This window comes from Cebidichthys violaceus, unplaced genomic scaffold, assembly GCF_023349555.1.
Source record: "Cebidichthys violaceus isolate CVI_PGR_0920_01 unplaced genomic scaffold, fCebVio1.0.p SCAF_19, whole genome shotgun sequence".
Classification (NCBI taxonomy): Eukaryota; Metazoa; Chordata; class Actinopteri; order Perciformes; family Stichaeidae; genus Cebidichthys; species Cebidichthys violaceus.
In genome coordinates this window covers 11239144-11258911 of record NW_027176361.1, presented here as the reverse complement: position 1 = coordinate 11258911, position 19768 = coordinate 11239144, and the positions used below count along the sequence as shown (strand labels likewise).

Below are 19768 nucleotides of genomic sequence, written 5' to 3'. Positions count from 1 at the left end.
ACGTATACCCCCTTTGCTCTCTTCTGCCTTTACCTCTGATGGAGCACAGATGCGCTCATAAAGGTTGGGTCTGAATTCCTTCTTGAAGAATAAAACTAACATTCATACAAAATCACAATAAATAGGCCATAATTACTTAAAGAGTCAGGTTTAGGGGTGGGCAATCTGGCCCTAAACTAATATGAATATATGCAATGATGATATTCTTGACAATATGAGAAAATACTAAAAAATATTGAATTATTTATTTAAAGAACTTACAATTGCAACAAAATTAGTGTTATAGTTTTATATCTGGGCATAGATGCAACAGTTTTCCTTCAATACTCAGTAAAGACTAAACAAAAGTGATACCTCAACAAAATATATACAATGTACAAAAATATAAAAAGTACAACAAAATTAAACGATCACAAATCTAAAGTGACAAATAAGAAGACAGTGGTTCCTGTATCGAAAACAGGTCGCAACCTCCAGTTCTGCTGAGTAAATGTGGAAGTGTCTTAAAGCTGCATTCTCTCTAGTGTCCACCAGGGGGCGACTCCTCCGGTTGTATAGAAGTCTAGTCTAAAGTGACTCTACTTCTCTCTTGATTTATTCCCTCAGTAAACATTGTAAACATGAGTTTATGCTCTCAATCTCTAGTTTACAGTCTTCTTCAATACAGCATGATGTTCATTTAGTACATGATGGTCCATTTAGAGTCAAACAGACCATGAAACAGGGGATGATTTAGGGCGGGCTTACTGTGATTGACAGGTCGCTGCCGCTACCAGAGCCGTATACGGCGTCTCTACGTCACTCCTCCGCATTCCAAATATGGTCACTTCTGTTCAACAGTTGCAAAAAAGCCAAGATGACGACAGCGAAATCGCCGAACTCAAAGCTTCAAGACGGCACTCCACTTCTTATATACAGTCTATGATCGAAAAGAACTCCAATGATTGCTTATGACACGGATTCATCTGATCTAATTATTTTCCTCGGAATGAAGGTAGTTCTCCAATATTTAACAAATGCAAAAAAAAAAATATATTCTAAAGCACCGCTACGGCAGCTTTAATCTATATTTCTATATCTCAAATGCAGTTTGAAAATAATGCGACAGTGTTCTTGTGTGTTAAATTCCACTAGTTGTTTCTGCTGCCCCCAAGTGGCCACACAATCTGTTATTGCAGGTTTAGCTAAGACATTTAAAGAAATAATGGTAAATAAAAAGAAAGTCAGATCTAGCCTCATCATTTTGCTCTCAAGGGTCTCAGGTCCACCCACTGCAGTCTCACAAAATCCTGTGGGGGACGCCGCTCCCTAAAAGCTCAAACTCAAAAGAGAGAAAGAGAGCCTTTTTTAAAATGAAGACATTTCCAAAAGGCTATGAGTAATTATGTTAAATAATCGTGGCATACTGGCCAAAATAATTAAGACGTGTGCCCAGGGGGCCTCGCAGGACCGTGTTCCAGCCCTGATCGTCTGCACTGTGAGATAATATTTTCTAACTGTTATGTCAGTTAGAAAATAACCCCCCCCCCCACCGCTTTCCAGCCACAGAGGGGCGCTCTTCACAAGTAGACCCAGTTGCATTGCAAATAGCCAGTTCTGACTGTGGGAACCTGGGGTTGCCGCAGCCATGGAGCCTCTCTGTCTGGGCCGCTGAGAGTACGTGTCTTTGTTTGTTGAGGTCCCTCACAAACTCCGGCATTCATCAGCACACACAGGAAACCACAGATGTGAGCGCAACGCCTGCTTCTCCATCACACACACAGCAAAAGCAGAAGGTAGCCTTCTACTGTCTCATCGCAGGGCCGCTCATGGTTACCATCTGCTTCTCATCGCTTGCGTGTCGCTAAGGACTTTGCGGAAACCAACGAATGCGATGAAACCAAACAAAGCCGCTAAAATCATGTGGGGATTTTTTTTTTTGTGAGAGGAACTGTGCGCTCGTCTCCTTATCTTGTGTTACGTAAAAAACTGTGTCTCAGCTTGCAAACCACAAGCCAAATAGGCAACTTCCTCCTGCCACCATACCACAAACCTGCAGGAGAGAATTTGCTCCTCACGTGCAGTTTTGCGTCGGTGACTGCCGAGCTGCATGATGCGTCCGTGACAGGCTGGACACGTGTCCAATCAGCAGCTCGTCCCGCTCATGCTGGGGATAGGCCTCAGCACCCGTGACCAGGAGCAGGATAATAAAGTCAGCGATAAAAGCAGAATGACGGCCAAAAGGATCTTGTGTCTACACATTATTAAAACAATAAATCATTTAAAGGCTGGATCTCTGTTGCCTCAGTTTGCTTTGGCAATAAGCCCTAATAATCATCCATCTGTCTGTCCTGACTGTGTGAGGCGGACCAGTGTTCTAGTGATGATGTTTTGTACTCTCACTCTTGTCAGTGACCGCCCTTGACAGTTACAGTAAAAGTCTTCAATGCGGGGCATTTATCGAGTGTCGTGTTGATCGCAGATCTTATTTCAGGCATCTAATGCTGAAGGAAATGCTGACTCATTTCAGGGTTTTATGACTCGATCCTGCAGCGCTCCATTGTATCTGCTGATTATGGTAAATGGATTGTACTTGTACAGCGCTTTTCTAGTCTTTCCGACCACTCAAAGCGCTTTCACACTACTTGTCATCATTCACACAATGCTGGCAGGGGCTAAGAGCCACCTGCCTAACTCATTCATACACCGTAGGCACAGCTACGGTGGGGTTAAGTGTCTTGCTCAAGGACACATCGACACGCGACTAGCAGAGCCGGGGATTGAACCGCCTCGTATTTGTATGGATATTTGTATGTACGGAGCTACAGAGGACTGAAGACATTCTCATGAAAAGGAAATGTGTTTATGCAGCACCTTTAACCATTTAACAATTCCTCACACACACACACACACCCTGTACTTGACAGTGGAGCTTTGGGTTCAGTGTCTTGCTCAAAGACAATCCAACATGAAGAAAAACAGCCGTCCCAATTGCAGTGGAACTGAAGTTTAAAGCAGCACTTTAAACTCTCAAAAGTAGCTCAAAATTGTAGTCAAGTACTTCTTTCCCTTGAGGTTACCCAGAAGACCCATTAACCAATGGAACGCTAACAATAAGCGTGCAAGAGAGATGTTTGAAAATGTCGACGTGCCCTCGCATCCGCATGCCAAGTTACCTCCTTCCCACCCACCTTTAAGTTTAGCCCCACCTTTCTTTGCAATAGTTTTTAAAAAATGTTGCTATGCACGTTGTCAGAATAAAATGACGGATCCGTTGGGAGATTTAGAATTTAAGGTAGCGTCATAATCAATTTCAATGTTAATTTTAATATTGATAGGGTACACTTTAACAAGAAAGTTTAAAAATTGGCACTCTAAAAAGGTTGCAGACCCAAATTCTCTGGTGTACAGTTAAAGCCAAAGATTACAGTACATGAACGAGTGGTACAGTACAATGCACAGTGGTATGTATCTCTGGCTATGTGTGATAATACTTGGTATATGCTTATAACTACTTATACACCAACCCTGCGAATACCAGCCCGAGCCACCGCTGACGTGACTGTGAAATAGACTCGACTTCACTTCCATGTGGTCAGTAATTCACTGCGGTTGTACTTACGTGTTCAGCGGTGAGTGTCGGAGGGGCTGGCAGAGGTATTTTTGAACGTCGATCAGAGCCAGGCTAGCTGTTTCCCTCCACCTACAGCCATTGTGCTAAGCTAAGCTAACCATGTCCGTCACTCATTTCACTCTCAGAAGGAAACTCATTTCTAAAAACGTTGGCCTGCTCCTTTAAGAATAAGTAAGAATTTAGTAACACATTAAATCATCAACTAAAATAAATCACATCGCATATGTAAAGACCAGCACTGTATATGTGCCACATTGTATGTAGATTAGGTGAAATGACTGTCACAGTTGAGACACTTTATTTGACTGGCTTGTTATCAGCTGTGCGCTTCTGTGTCACGTCACAATGAAACGTAGATGGTTCTTAGGATTTGTGTGTCTCACTGTGACACTGTGCAACACAAAGAGTGTAGTCTGTTATAATTCATGTAGCGCCAATGCTACGATTTATTTAGTTCATTTAGAAAACTCACTGCTACATATCTTGGCATTTATAGACTAAGCAACATTCGCCAAATGCATACACATTGCAATGAAAATACATAAATAATTCTACAAAACACAAACAATATTAATATATTATCGTAGATACGGATTGGAAATCAATGACCCCCTTTACACCTTGCATTAAAATGCATTTTGGGTGATCGGATTGCAATCATATAGTGCTCGACCACATGAAAATACAGGAGGACGGGTTGTGATCCGCCAAACCACCTCCGGAGGTGGTCAGTCAGGGACACATCGTGAGCACACTGAACAACAAGTGCAAATGCAACTGCATGGCTACATAGAAAAACTACGTGGGCGAAAAATACGTTAGCATGCGCGACTGCAATTAGCCAGTTAGCGAGCTACGCTACTAGCAAGAAAGCCGCAAGAAAGCTTCTCAAAACGGATATTCAAGACACTCGTGGATAGAGTCAAGGCGAGACCAAGTGTCAAATTTGCAATTTGCATATTTAAAGTATGCAAGCAAAACGAGAGAGGGGGATGTGACGTCGTTTGAGCTCGAAAGAGTCTCCACCGGATCTCAATGTGGACACTGGAGGCAAATATGAATACAAGGTGTAAATGTTATTAGGTTATTCTGCACAATCGGGGTACGAGACTCATTTTAAGGCCAGGGGAAAAGTCGGTCAATGTTTTCACTTGTGGACGCTCCAGCCTGGAGCCTTTCATATTAAATTGCATTTTATAAATAGGCTAAAATTAACAGAACAATACAAACATCCAGGCTTCCTCATACGTTCCTCAAACGTTTACGGCAGATTTAAATGTGCAATACAAGTCTTTGGGAACGACTGGGTTGGACTGGCGAACCAGCTTCGACACGGCAGTGTCTGTTGAGTGGTTCTCCAGCAGTTCGTTAGCTGTTAGGTATTCTGCTCCTGTTGTTAGTCTCAGAACTTTGGCTATTCAAAGGAAACATCCTCTGAACAGCGCCCACATCGATGCTCCTCCTGAAGGTGTCCGTGGTGAAATAGTATGCAACGGGATCTAGTACTGTGTTGAAACATGCCACCATCAGGCTGTAGCGGTATGCAGCCTGCATTGGGTATGGTATATTATCTCCATACAGATAGAGGAGAACCAAGATGGCGTGGTAAGGGAGGAAGCTGAGTATGAAAATGAGGAGGCTGGTGGCGATCATCCTCTGGATCTTTCTGCCATCGACCAGGTTGGTCTGGGCCACGGAGCTCCTTCGGACAGCACGGGCCAGACCCCAGGAGCAGATCAGCATGATAACGAGCGGGATTCCAAACCCCACAAACAGAGTGGGTAAAACCACCGCAAGCCTGGTGGCATAGACCGGCAGGCTATCAAAACAATCCTTGTTGAGATTTTGTGTGCGCTGGGAAAGGTAGATGGGCACGCTGGCACCAAAGCTGAGCATCCATATTCCGAGACAAACCAGCGGCGCTTTCTTCCTCCCTTCCTGGACACGTGTCGACATGGGGAAGGCGACGGCCATGCAGCGGTCGAAGCAAATGGAAGTGAGGAGAAAGATGCTCCCATACATGTTGGCCTTCAGGACCAAACCAAGGACGTCACACAGCCACTGAGGAAGGCCGTCAAATCCCAGATGGTAGAAGATCCTCACGGGCAGCGTGAGGATGAGCAGCACATCTGCTATGGCCAGGTTAGTCATGTAGACAATGGTTTGTGATCTGGATTTGGTGTGGTGGAGGAAAAACACCAATGCTGTGAGATTGAAAATCAAACCCACAACGAAGATGAAGGAGTACATGCACACAAGGAAGATGTTGACGTGTCCTGTACTGTTGTTGTGGTAGGGGATGGAGGTGTTGTTGGACATCGTGACCTGAGATACAGAAGAGAGAGAGGAGTGGTTAAAAAAAGTCTAAGTGGTTGAGTATGAGACCCTATGCTAAGCCCCGCCCCCCACTAGTACTCTGGAGCCCACAATGTCACTAACTGCACTCGCTGAAGAAATATATAATTTTTGCTAAAACGAAAAAGAGTTTTCAGAGAGAAGTAAACAGAAGGGTCTACAATATGCATTTGAAGAATATATCCATGATGTCAAACTGATTCAGCGCCTAAAACAGATTAAAAAGATAAAGATGGAGGCCAACGCCTGAGTAAAAGTGAACCACCACGTCACCTGCCAATAAAAACAATGAAATTAAGGAACAACACTATTCCTGTAAAGCCGGGTAGGTCTTTAGTCACTGTTACGACCATTACAAAGCAAAAGCAGTGTGTATATACATTCAGTATACCTTCAGTAGCTAGCGTAGCTAACTAGTGCTAATGCTAGTTAGATAGATAGATAGATAGATAGATAGATAGATAGATAGATAGATAGATAGATAGATAGATAGATACTTTATTAATCCCGCAAGGGTAGATTTTTTTTACTACAGCAGCATTTATGGTTCAGGTAAAAAAAAATAACAGAGTAAAAAATATATTATATATATTATATAATATAAAAATGCAAATATAAAAATGCAAATGCTCAATATATACAATAAAAATAACAGAGTAAAAATATTAGGTATAAAAATGCACAATATATACAATGAAATAGAATAATATTACAATTAACTAACTAAACAATAGTGCAAAGATTTAATCAAACAAAACAAACCAATAACAGTGTATCGGGGTTCCCGGCACATCCCGGCACAGACGCCTTACTATGTCAGGGTCATACGAACCGTTGCATGAGGATACGCTGCAGTTTTCAATGACAATCTTTAACATTTTCTTATTTTTTGGCAAAAATATAGTGAACACACGGGTGTTTTTTCAGACTCTAAAGAAAACCCTACTTCAGGGCTCATTAGAAATTTGAATACAAAATATATCATTATTGATTTTGATCATAGTGTATTTACTTGTAATGTAATTTGTTCAATGTGGTCTAATGTAATATCCATAAAGCAACATGTATTCAAGAGGAAAAAGATCTATTTTCTCTGTGTAGCTGCAGTTCCTGGTTGAAAGCAGAACTCACTTGTGTTGCTTGCATTGATGCAATCTGCAACTTATAACCAAATGATCTTTATTGCTTACTGGGCATTATTTCACCAAACATCTGGTTGGTAAACTAGCAGCTAATCATCCCTCTGCTCTCACAAGTTTTCATTGCTATGATTCCCACGCAACAAAAAAACCCACACAGTGCACATGCACCCAGATGAGTCATTTTCCATATGATATGATCTTGAATAGTACATGCAGAACAGTAGAACATTTTACAGCACATGTAGAAAGTAGCCAAGCGTGTGACTTTACCTGTCAAGTGATCTGAAGAGGTGAGGATCCAGAGGAAGAGAAGGAAAGTGTGTGTGTGTGTGTGTGTCACCCATAGACTGTATACTGTATAATAAGGTCACCCCAGCATATGGTGCTGTCACACTCTACGTGTGAAGTGCAGGAAGTTGACCAATCTTTGTTAGTCTGCCTCTTTCTGTTAACCTGCTGATAAGAGAATGTACCTTCTTCGTATTCTAGCTTCAGATTGAAATCTGTTTTATTTTCATTTTCATTTTTAAATCTGATCTCTTCAAGTCCTGATCCAGTTCAAGCAGGTCTAAAACCACCTAAAATAGTGTTTTGGTAGACATATTACTTTATATATTTATATACATTCGTATTTATTGATAGACTACATCTCCATTAGTCTATCAACACTAATGGTGTACGACACCTAAATCTCCCTACGGGGGATGATACAGGTTTATCTTATTTTAAGTTCTGAAAAAAAAATTGCATTAGCTTTATTTTTCAGGATTATTAGGGAAATTATTAGAGTCCAAATCTTTTAGACAGCTGTGATTCAATGAATTGTTTCAGGAGAGGCTTTGATCAGAAAAGTGATGTTATCAGAGTCATTGTCTATAAACACTTAAGGTTTGACACATTAGCTCACTGACATTACTGTGAGTCGACAGGAAGCCTGCAGACAGTTATGTGGGCCATGACATAAATAACACTGAGTTACTGGCCTGATTTGATGTTTCAATTCTAGCTTGTCAGAGAGTGCCCTCTAGCGGCTAATTCATTAACAACATTAACTACCGTAATGACCGGACATTTAGAGGTAACTGTAATGTAACATGGATCGAACGCGTACATCATCTAGAAAAGGGCAAATTAGTTCAAAAAGAAAAAAAAGAGCAAAGATACAGTGTTTGAATGTTTTAAGCATAATGTCTGCATTGAAGGGAACCCAGACCTCGTGGCGCAACGGTAGCGCGTCTGACTCCAGATCAGAAGGTTGCGTGTTCAAATCACGTCGGGGTCAGAATTTTTTTTCATCGATTGTTTTGCTTTTATGTTATTCGAAGTAATTGGGAGGGGAGATGTAGTTTGACATTTTACTGCCAACAACACGCACAATGTCTACATATAAGTAGTCAAAGCCTGCAATGATGACTTAACATGACTGAGCTGCACTTCTACTTGCAGTGGCGGAAGAAGTGCATGAATTATAAAGAAGATAAAAATTATAGTATTACACGGTCAAAAATAGTAAGCCTACAAGTCCAACATTTAAAGTTTCAGTTATGAAAAAGTATGTATGCATAGTAAAAAATGTACTTGTATGAGTTTCAAAAAAAAGTCAGACTTTTTATTTTTAGGAAATGGAAAGTGCACAGTAGAAGTTAGAAAACAAAGTTACAATAACCTTTAATGTCTCTATATGTATTGCTTGTTTGATATACATGCTAGTTTGTTTTATTTCATTTCATGTTTTATTACAATTTGAGTAGTAAGTCCACGTCCCTCTCTGCTCTTTAATTACATTTCTTTCCCAGTTTTGTCTTTTTTTGGCTGATAAAACAAAATCCAATCAAGTTGTGCATATTTGATTGTTTTATTATGTAAACGTTGTAGCCGGTGGAAGCAGAGTTGATTTTATTTTCGACTTTTACAGTTGGGTAGTTTAATCTGTAACTATGCTACGTTACTGGAATTAAGGCATCTGTTGTAGTTATGAAATGTCAAAAATAGAAATTAGATGACAATCTTTTGATGTGTATCCCTGATATTATCAACAATACAAATAGACACAGTTCATTCAGGTTCGGCCTCTTTTAAAGCCTCTTGCTATCTCTTCTATTAGCTTATGTTCAGAGCTTTATTACAAAATAGTTTTAAACATTACAGATACAAATACAGCATACATCTGGAGGTTTTTTTTGGTTTTTTTCACCATCTACAGTCTACGATCAGAACAAGGAAATAGCTGAGGAAGCAATAATTCGTGGATAACCAGTCATTCCTCTTGAAGAATTTAAAACAGCACTGATGATTCGGACAGATGGACAGTGGCTACGCTGCGTTAGTGAAGAATCTCAACCCCCATCTCATCCCCCCCGCCGCGCAGCACATTTCGATGATGATGACGATGATGATCCCTGTCATTTCTTCTTCAAGAAGTCATGGTGTGTTGTGGTTGAGCTCACTGTTGAGAGAAGGCAGAGAGACGGGGGTTACTTAATGTACATTTGTATTATTACGTGTAAGGATGACACAAAAAAGTGCATCGAATGCTAGAACAACAACGCAGATCAGGGGCACGATTACGTTGGATTTCCTGTATATGTTTCACTGATGGAAAGCTTTAAATTTGAAGGCTGCAGCAGCAGGAAATGTTCATTTGCTGCCATCTCTCTAGGTACCGTACTGTGCTATAACAAAATAGTTAACTGTAACAGCGACGCTGAGAGCCAAGGCATTGATTCCTTATGACACCTGTAACTAGTAAGTTAGCTACTTGCTAACTTTAAAGGCAGGGTTGGAGGAAATCTAGCTCGATTTTTTTTTAATTATCCAACTCAAAAATCCATCCCGGTGTGGCTAACTTTTTTTTCGATGAAAGTAGCAAGCAGAAAAGTTGCAAAAATCTAGCAAGAAAGTCGCCAAGTCAGCAACACTGTCAGCTCAAATGAAATGTTTGGACGGACTTATGACGGTACTGCGACATCCACAGATACCGGATATTTGTCTCTTTTTTGTTGGAGCACTTCATCGTAGCTACGGAGCAGGCTGACTAGTTTTCCGAGAGATTCCTTCCAACCCTAAGCGCGATGCAAAAGCAAAATGGCCGCCGTGTGAATGTGAAAAGAGATGAGGCCAGACGGAGGTGTCTTTGCGTGCGTCCTTTCAGCACAAGTAGAAATAACCCCCCCCCTCTCAGCTTCACATAGGCTAGTTTGTCTCGAGTGTGCTCTGGTCTCACCTCCTTGCCGCAGGTTCCACAGATGCATCCAAATAGTCCGTTGACCATCTGGATGGCACAGAGCACGAGCTCCACGCACGCCGCCACCATCAGTGTGGAGAACAGACCCACGTTGAATTCAACCACGTTCTTCGGCTCTTTACACCAACTCCACAGTTCCTTGTCGGACAGGTAGCTCCCGTTACTGCAAAGGATGAAAATTAGTGGCGCGGCCAAATGTGAATGAGGAAAGTGACGCATTTTATTGAGTGGATTGAGTTCTCATAAAACGTATGATGTCCATCCACGGAGGCTGGCTGTACCTGCTAGCGAAGGGCGTCCCCCATTGTGGAATGGGGTTGTCTACGTTGTCCCATAAGCATGTTGGCCCGTTAGCAAGGCCCAGGGCAGCAACACTCAGACTGTACACGGCCCCCGCCACACCAACCGCTGCAAAACCAATGGACAGGAACATCTGTGTGGAGACGCACACAGTGGAGTCAGAAGCAGCCATGACACTGTAACCGCCCAACTGTGCGGAGAGCTTTTCTTCTGTTTAGCCCTGTGTATTTGTCTCTTTGACATTTCTTTCCTTCTTTTTTTAACTGCGACATTAGCTACATGTTTCTTTGTTTGTACATGTGTTTGTACGAGTGTGTTTTTTATTTATTAAAGAGACAGTGTTTAGGGATTTGGCGGCATCTAGCGGTGTGGTTGCAGATTGCAACCGACTGAATACCCCCCCACTCAGGGGCCATTTTAAAAAAACGCTAAAGGCTCTTTCTAGAGGCAGTGTTTGGTTTGTCCGTTCTGGGCTCCTGTAGAAACACGGTGGACTACGTGAAGAGGAACCGCTCCCTATGTAGACAAGAAGGGCTCATTCACATATTTCTTAGTACATAGTGATTATACACTAACTACAACATAGTTATGAATATTATATTCCATTTCTGCAAATAGAGCCCCCGAAAGGCTACACGCTGTTCCTTTAAGTATCTTTTGTGACATGACACTTATTCCTTTGACCACAATAAAGGCATGATGTTATATATGATGTGTCTGCAGTGTGCACCTGCCACAGTGCCTTTCTTTGATACAAACACTAGGGGGCCTCAGAGTCCGACCCTTATCTACTTTGTGCAACTTTGAGCCTGTACAGGTTGTTACGCTTCACAGACAAAAGGATTTCCGCTACGACTTTTTAAGATATTACATTAATGTGATGGTGATAATATGGGGCCGAACGTATGTATGCAAACAGCGACAGCTCAGTTAGACAGCGTCCACATAGTGTACTTACCCCACAGCGGTTGGCACAGCAGTTCTTCGCAGCGGTCAGGTGAATGTGGATGGCAGGAATGAGGATCTGACAGCAGAAACGGTGAGAGGTGACGTATTTAATAAAGGGAGAGAAACAGATACATAATGAGAGAAGACCGTGACTTGGTCTGGACTGGACTGTAGTGAACTGGACTGACTTTAAAGAGGTACTGTTTAATCTAGAATTACATTTCCATAAAGTTGGGTCAACAGCCAGATATAATTAACAAACGAGAGTAAAGTCAGCGCTGCGGAGGCCCAGATATCCTGACTGGGTCATGCTCCAAAAACAGTGGATCCTACAATTCCCATAATGCAACACGCCTCGTCTCAGTTTGCGACACGGGCTTTCTGTTATAATTTCCCCACGTCCAAAGCGGAGATAACCCCGATGACGTCACTATGACGTCACCGGGGGAAATTCGTTTTTCAGGTTTGAAAACGAAGACATTCGTTTTCAAACCTGAAATGTTTAAAAACGTAATGTTTTTAAGACATTAAAAAAAAGGTTGCTGCTCTCCTAAAAAGGACATTCCCATTCAAAGAAGCTACATTGTCAATTATGTCCAAAGTTAAACGTATTTTAACACGTTTCCAATCAATGCGCGGAAGTACGGGTCAACAAACGCAGGACTTTCACCCAGGAGACTGCTGTTACGTAACAGATGTATTTATTTTAAACCAAACCAGGATGTTTTACTCAACCGCACCAAGTATTTTTGTTGCGTGTTTTGTGTTGTTTCAATTCACAACGTTAACCACGTATTTAAAACTGCGACTGTAATCTGGGAGAAAATAAATTTCCTCTCTTCTAATCGCAACCAAGTAGTTTGAGTAGAAAAAACACATGAATCATATATTCTGTCACGGTCGTATGGACCTTTTTTGGTAGCCCCGACATTAATCCCACTTAATCTGATCTCAGTCTGCTCACCATGATTCCTCCTCCTATCAGGCCCGCCATATATTTGACCTCCTCGGTGATGCGCTCATCTCCATCCATATCTTGGGCTGCATACTGTGTTTCAAAGCCAGGGAAGAAGAGCATGATGTTGCAGATGATCGACACCGCCGCCATGACGTAGAGCGGGACGGCGATGAACTTAGAACAGGCTCCCGTGCACATGATGTCTGCGGATGGACGGTCGTTCAAAAAGGTAAAAAAAAAAGGTCTAAAAATCCCAGCTGCCAAATATGCTCCTCTATCAGTGGAACCTTTTCCTCACACTTGGACAGAAAGGTGTTGGCTATCACACGTCAAGTGCAGCTTGGTGCATCCGATGTGACAGAAGGGAACTGTTTGAATATATATTTGAGGGTCTGGAGGGTGGAGGGTAGAAAGGTGGAGCTATGGGTGATAAGCCGGAGTATCGCCCACTTTATGACCCAGACTTTATGCCATGGGTGGGTGGGTGTTTGTGTGCATGTTTCCATAAGAGCCATAAAAGCCAAGCCTGTGGTCTACACAGCATGAACCTTATGAAGGAAGCAATAAGAGAAAACACATTATTCCCTTTTAAGCACAATCTTTTTGGGGTGTTACATAAAATCCTTTCAGCTAATGTCAATGGTGGAAAGTACTTTAAAAACTTGAATTACTTTTTCCTGATAATATGATAATTTCACTTAAGTAACATTTTCAATGTGAGACTTTTAGTTACAGAGTACTCATTTTTCACAGTGTGGTATTTGTACTTTTAAAGACAATGCAATATTACAGCTCACAGTGTTGGAACAAGTATATTTTTCTATTAATCTATATTTTCAATTTGTCTAATAATTAATGTTATTCTTTTTTTTAACTATATCTCTCATTTTCACTGTTCCTAATGGTCTCTGTTTATTAAAAAAAAATTCTACTTTTGCTTATTTTACTGACACTTTGACTGAACACACAAACACACCAACAAACACTCAGCTATTGTCCTGCAGACTGTTAGAGTGTGTGTGTGTGTGTGTGTGTGTGTGTGTGTGTGTGTGTGTGTGTGTGTGTGTGTGTCGTTAATAAGTTAAAGGTTTACATATTTCATAAATTTTACTTCACTAAAAGTACAAATTTTACAATATGAAAACATTCTATATATATATATCGGCTCAGCCGTAGGGAGGCAGTCCCTCAATCAAACGCTCTGAATCCCAAATTTAGCACCTTAAATGACTATTGCCATCATATACGTGTGTTTATTATTTAATTGGTTGATTGTTTGGTTTAGTAAAAACAGTGAAAATATTGAGTTATGTCGTCACAATGTCCCAGAGCCCAAAGAGACACCATCACACTGTGTGTTTAGTGTCAAAGTTAACAGTCCAAATCTCAACATTATTACTTGATTTACAATTATTAACATTACAAAAAGGCAAATCTTCATGTATGTGAAGCTGGAACATGGCAAAAGACTTAAACCATGAGAATTGTTTTCTGTCGATCAATAAAGCGACTTATGGTTTCAGATGAACATTTGTGTGCAAAGATCTGAATCTGTGACTAAAGCTGTCAGACAGACGTAGTGGAGCAGAGTAAATGTACTCAGTTACATTCCACCGCTGACAGAAAGCATACTGTAGAGAAACAAAGAGGGAGAAATAGGGTTAGTCTGATCTTGAGTCAATATTTTAGAAATTATCACATGAAAAACAACTGTTTCCATCTAATTATGTAGGGATTATTCTAACCACATTTCTTGTTTTAATGTGAATTCATCGTAACCATTATTCATTCTGAGGACGCAAATTACAGAACAGAATCGTATCTTTCTGTGTTTACATTTTATGATTTTATTAGACGGAGACAGTGGAGAGATGACCGGAAACACGGGAGGGGCGGAAAAGTCCCCGGTGTTACATTGCTGTTTTTTTGTTTTTTTTCTCGGACAGGAGAACTGTCTGCGGTCACCACAGATCCTGATCCAGCTGAGCCACATCCACTGTGGGCCTCTGGGACTCCATGTTCTTTAGCAGACCACAGCAGATGAACAAGAAGTATCTTTTATCAGAACACAGATAAAGAGCTTTCAGTTTGTAGAAGTACAAGTCTGTGTGTGTGTGTGTGTGTGTGTGTGTGTGTGTGTGTGTGTGTGTTTATGATTTGATTACCTTATCAGTGAATTATGGCTATGTATTCAAATATGTAGGTATAGGGAGTGTACGAACGGACTTTAACCAACATCTGTCAGGGATGCACACACAAACGCGCGCGCGCACACACACACACACACACACACACACACACACACACACACACACACACACACTAAGCCATGGAGTTTGAACGATCTATCTCCCCTCATCCTCAGCAGGTCTCAGCAGTGACTCATGGTTTTCCAGTCCGGTCTTATCTCTGTAGAAGTGAAGTTCAGCCCGTCCTTCAAATCCACTGAGGTCTGATAAATACTGATGAGCGCGTTGCACGCGCAGTGAGAAGTCCAGAGTCCTAGTGATCCCGAGAACTATAAATATATGTATTCTATATTTATCTCGTGCCACGAGGACCATGTGTTGTGTGTGTGAGTGTGTGATCTGGTGGTCTGTCCACAGCTGATGTCGCTTACTGCTGGACCCATTAGACTAATATTTGTTGTGCTCATTTATGACTGTATGCTCAAGGACATCTCGTGGTTGCTGTGATTCACACTTTATGGAGAAAAAAAAACTATTTTTGGGACTGATCATTGACTGCCGACTCGTCACAGTGATCAACAACTGCTTCAGTGGCAAAAGGTGGGGCTAGAAACCTTACCTGGTCTGTTGCAGGCCACATTTTGTCGCCGAGACCTCACCCGTTGGTTTGCCGCCATTTTGGTTTGTGGCCGTCGCCGTCTTGTCTTTTTGCAACCAGACGTGAAACGAGAGGGCGGAGCTAAGTATTAAATAATAACAATAATAATAAGACATCTTTAGGCGACCAATAAGGGTAATATTAACTTTCGGGAACTGAAAACACAAAAGATGAAAGACTTAAACATGGACAACTACCAGACCGGACAACACCGTGGGAGTGACCTGTCAATCACAAGGTAGCCCCGCCCTAAAGCTTCTTTGGTTGGGAGGGGCGATGGAGACACACCCGCTGGTGGAGATCTGCACTGTACTGAGTTCGCTTTTCTATTTTAAAACACGTTTCTTTTAATCTCATATCCTCCAACTAGTCAACGCTGGTTTTGGTCGCTCATTCCCTAAACCGGTCACAGCACCGACTCTGCAGAGGAGGTCAAGGGTCATGGAGTATGATTAGAGCACTATTTCCTATTCCCCCCCCCCCCCATTTAATCATGTGAAGACAGCTTAACCCATCTCCACGACAACTCCACTGATGAAGACCATGTCATGCAGTTGAAAGCCCCGCAAAAAGCCTTAAGTCAACAGTATTGTTGTCATATTTCGAAGGTAATGGGCGAAATAAACGAGTAAACAAGTTAATAATCAACTGACCCTGGAGTTTAGACTCTAACGTTAACAACCTCGCTGTTGGTTAACTTCTCAAAGGTCTAAGGGTGATTAATGTTAATCACGTATGAAGATCAATATTCTGGTTTTATTTCATAAACGTTACAACCCTGGACCTCCCAGTGTGAACTACAGAGCATAAAGAGCCTCCAGACTGCGCATAAGTAACATAGAAATCATATCTCTCTAAAAGTTCCGCTTACAGGAGTCCATCGGCGAAATGACCGCCGAACAATAGACCACAGGACGGAGGTTTATGAGCTTTTATTGGAGAAGCAGAAATTGGAGTTGAGTTACTGCAGTGGTGTCACTGAGGTCATCAGCGCTTTATGGCGATGTCGTATAAATCCCTCCCTGTCTGTGCCTGGTACTACCACTCTGATGGTATTCTGACACACACACACACACACACTTGGCATGACGACAGCATCATACTCACTCAGGTGATGGAGCATTTTGTGTCATGATGCGGGAGGACGACAGTTCAAGGGGAGATCCCTCTGTTTGAAAGTGAGCAGCTGAAATACAGAGCAGTACAACAACGGGACTTGATTTGATAAGAGTCACATGATGAGGCCGACACAGTGAGGCCCCAGGAATGAGTCTTAATGAATGTATATGTTACCAACGGTCCAGCCGTTTCAAAAGCACTGGATAGACGTCGACTATTCCCATTATCATAGTATTAATTGGTTAATTGGTTGATCGATAAACGGGAGAAAATAGGGTAAAGATTTTAACTAATAGATATCAACATGAAATGTGTATTTTGGATGTTTTCGTTCCACATGTTATGGAAGCAAAACCGCCCAAACATCTGTAACCTGACCCGATGCATGAATGAACATCTGCAGTGTCTCCCCTCGAGCCGTGTGTCGACGTTGACGGAAAGTGTAGCGTGAGAGATAGCGCTGTGACTCAACCCGCTGATCAGCAGTTCAAAGGTACGCTGAACTCTGTGTGTGTGTGTGTGTGTGTGTGTGTGTGTGTGTGTCTCTCTGTGTGTGTGTGTGTGTGTGTGTGTGTGAGGCCTTTTTTGTCTTCCAAACGTCACAGGTATCTATGACCTGCAGCAGTGATGGAGACGCGCATTGAAGTTAATTTATAATAAATCAAAAAGGGGATTTAGACAATTATTAGAAATTATTAACATACAATCAATATGTTCTCCTCAAAGCCACCAGACTCCAGTCAAAACATCACCAACTCTGGTTTCAGATGTGAAGAAGAAATACTAATTACTCTATTGTTCATATTTATATTGTATTGACATTACTTACATTACACTCTATAGCTTTCTCTCATTCTTTCGTTGTAATCTTTGATCATTCTCCGGCACAAGAATTTCCTTTCCGGACCAATAAAGTTTTATCTTATTTCAGTTATCATATCTTATGTGTCGGGAAAATGATGTCTGGCCACAAGTTTTGGAGTTTTGTCATTATATCATCTTCTCTATGTATGAAAATAAATGTTAACAGAGATGGAGGTCAGCAACTCTCTGAGGTTAATGATTATGTTATCGGTCAGGTGTTATCTCGCTGTCAGAGCCTCTGGCCACCTTCTCACGTATCTGAAACACCACCGATCTATCTAATCATTTCATCATCATCTGAATTTTAATACGGCCTCACATTGTACAAACAAAGCCATCAAGCTTATTTGTCTTTGTCAGCAAATATCCCACCAATAAGGCCGGAGCAACTTGACTCAAATACAAATGAAGCTGTGAAGACTTCTCAAAAAACTGAAAAAAAGACGTATTGTTGTCTCGTGTATAAGCACAAGGTGTTAAAATGCTCACTTTTCAAAGTGATCCAATGAAAAACAGATTTCTCTGTACACTGTGTTGTGATATGTAGAATATGACCACTAGATAAAAAAAGGGTTCATCAGCTCCTGAGGACTCTGAAAGGGAGTCCGTGTCCCGGTATGATGACATCAGCGGTGCGGAGCGCCTCCTGGCGGCTGACCTCCTGCACCGCAGTGTCCATGCTCACGTCCCGCCAGCTGTCCTCGTCTGAGCAGCACTCAAATAAGTCCCCGGCAACAAGCACCGTGCCCGCTGAGGTTCCCGTCACCTGGACGCTGACGTCCTGTCCCGTGTGGCCCGGACTGGGGACGACGGACACCTGTTGGGAGGGAGGAGACGCTGTCAGAGCCTGATGGGGAAACCTGCAGGGTCATGTCTGCACTGTCCAATTTAAACAGAAGAACCATGTCACACTAAAGCAACCCATATCTATTCCAGCACCATCTGCACTCTGCTGCCTTCAAGTGGCATTGTTGTTTTTAAGTACACACTATGTAGAGCACATTGTAGTTAGTTAAGTAGTACTTAAATACATTGAGAGCAAAAAAGTCAAACACTCCTTTTAAGCGTTTACATAAAGCTGATTCTGTATTTCTTCCATGTAATGTTAATTTAGTATTTCTAGATTTAGTCATGAGAGAGAGAGAGAGAGAGAGAGAGAGAGACCTAAGTATTATCTTATCCTTTTTTATTTTTAGAAACTTTTATTTTGACAAGACCGCTCTAAAGTTGCTCTCTTTACTTGATATATTTAAGTTAATTTGATATAGACCTGCTGTTTTATTTGATTAATTTTGGTAATTTTATGTCATTTTTTTTAAATATTTGTATTCCTAACAACTGTATTTTATTTAATTGCTCAACTTGAGGCAAAACATTTTTATAAAAAAATACAAAATATGTCAATAAAGTTACTTCCGGTACACGTTATTAGTCTTTTACACAGTACTTTTGTTGATAGTAGTAGTTCTGTCACGCGGTGACTACAATACTCACATGCTCGTCGATACAGTGCGCGTGCCCCTCTGCCAGCTTGTTGGGGCGGTACGAGTCCCCTTCACTGATGTCATGTCCGACAATCATCACCGCGGTGGGGAAAAGACTCAGATTCCCGATGTGGTCCGAGTGTCCGTGAGTCCCCACGACCACGTCAATGTCCGCCGGTTCCAGACGCCTCTTCTTCAGCGTCGTTAGGAGGAAGTCCCGGTCCCACGGCCCGCCGGTATCCACCAGGATAGTCCTGGGTCCCGTTATGAGGGTGATGGTACCGTTGGCTTTGAACGTGCCGTCGCTCTGAGGGAGACAGTATCCGGCTTTAAGGACGGACACGGAGTACGGCTGACCGGGGAAGTCCACCTCTGAGAGAGGGACCGTTATAAACTCACCACAGACCACTTTACTGTCTGTCCCCATTATGGTAGACAGACTGTAAGCTGTAGCATCATCAGCTTCTTCTTCTTCTTCTTCTTCTTCTTCTTCTTCTCCTTCTATTTTAATGGCGGGTTGCAGTCGTTGTATTTCTCTTGCATATCGCCACCTACTGTACCGGAGTATGTAGTACAAGCTAATGTCGAGACATTTATTGTATATAATTAGGTGAAAAAAAGTGAATATTATTTATAATTAAAGAAAACAAAAACAAAGAACAAAGCGACATGTTTATTATATTCAATGATATATTCTTATTTCCTTCAAACATTCCACCACTACTTTCTCCTGCTGTTCTTCTGATGACAAGGTCTTTCATGAATATCTATCTTGACATTTATAGAGCATGTATTATTGATCCTTCATATTCCAATGAATTTACCAAATTACTAGAGATTAAAGTAAGATGAATACAATCCCTCTCCCAGGGCGATGACAGACATGCAGATGTA

At 41.7% G+C, this 19768-nt stretch overlaps 3 protein-coding genes and 1 non-coding gene across 4 annotated transcripts; 1 reads left to right on the top strand and 3 right to left on the bottom strand.

Moving 5' to 3' along the window:
* Positions 1-4029: 4029 nt before the first annotated feature.
* On the bottom strand, positions 4030-7463 carry si:dkey-3k24.8 (lysophosphatidic acid receptor 6). Its single transcript, XM_068713946.1, has 2 exons — positions 7381-7463; positions 4030-5938 (listed from the first exon to the last, which is right to left on the bottom strand). Exon 2 carries the CDS (start codon positions 5930-5932, stop codon positions 4982-4984), a length of 951 nt encoding a protein of 316 aa, XP_068570047.1. The 5' UTR covers positions 5933-5938; positions 7381-7463; the 3' UTR covers positions 4030-4981.
* Positions 7464-8320: 857 nt separating this feature from the next.
* On the top strand, positions 8321-8392 carry trnaw-cca (transfer RNA tryptophan (anticodon CCA)). The gene has a single exon. It is a non-coding gene; the product is annotated as a tRNA-Trp (tRNA).
* A 313-nt stretch (positions 8393-8705) lies between these two features.
* On the bottom strand, positions 8706-12932 carry tm4sf21b (transmembrane 4 L six family member 21b). Its single transcript, XM_068713644.1, has 5 exons — positions 12567-12932; positions 11613-11678; positions 10636-10787; positions 10334-10517; positions 8706-9556 (listed from the first exon to the last, which is right to left on the bottom strand). Exons 1-5 carry the CDS (start codon positions 12756-12758, stop codon positions 9554-9556), a joined length of 597 nt encoding a protein of 198 aa, XP_068569745.1. The 5' UTR covers positions 12759-12932; the 3' UTR covers positions 8706-9553.
* A 3392-nt stretch (positions 12933-16324) lies between these two features.
* mblac1 (metallo-beta-lactamase domain containing 1) lies at positions 16325-19351 on the bottom strand. The gene is made up of 2 exons (XM_068713945.1): positions 18885-19351; positions 16325-18207 (listed from the first exon to the last, which is right to left on the bottom strand). The coding sequence occupies exons 1-2, from the start codon at positions 19299-19301 to the stop codon at positions 17968-17970; spliced, it is 657 nt and encodes a 218-aa protein (XP_068570046.1). The 5' UTR covers positions 19302-19351; the 3' UTR covers positions 16325-17967.
* Between the last annotated feature and the right edge of the window lie 417 nt (positions 19352-19768).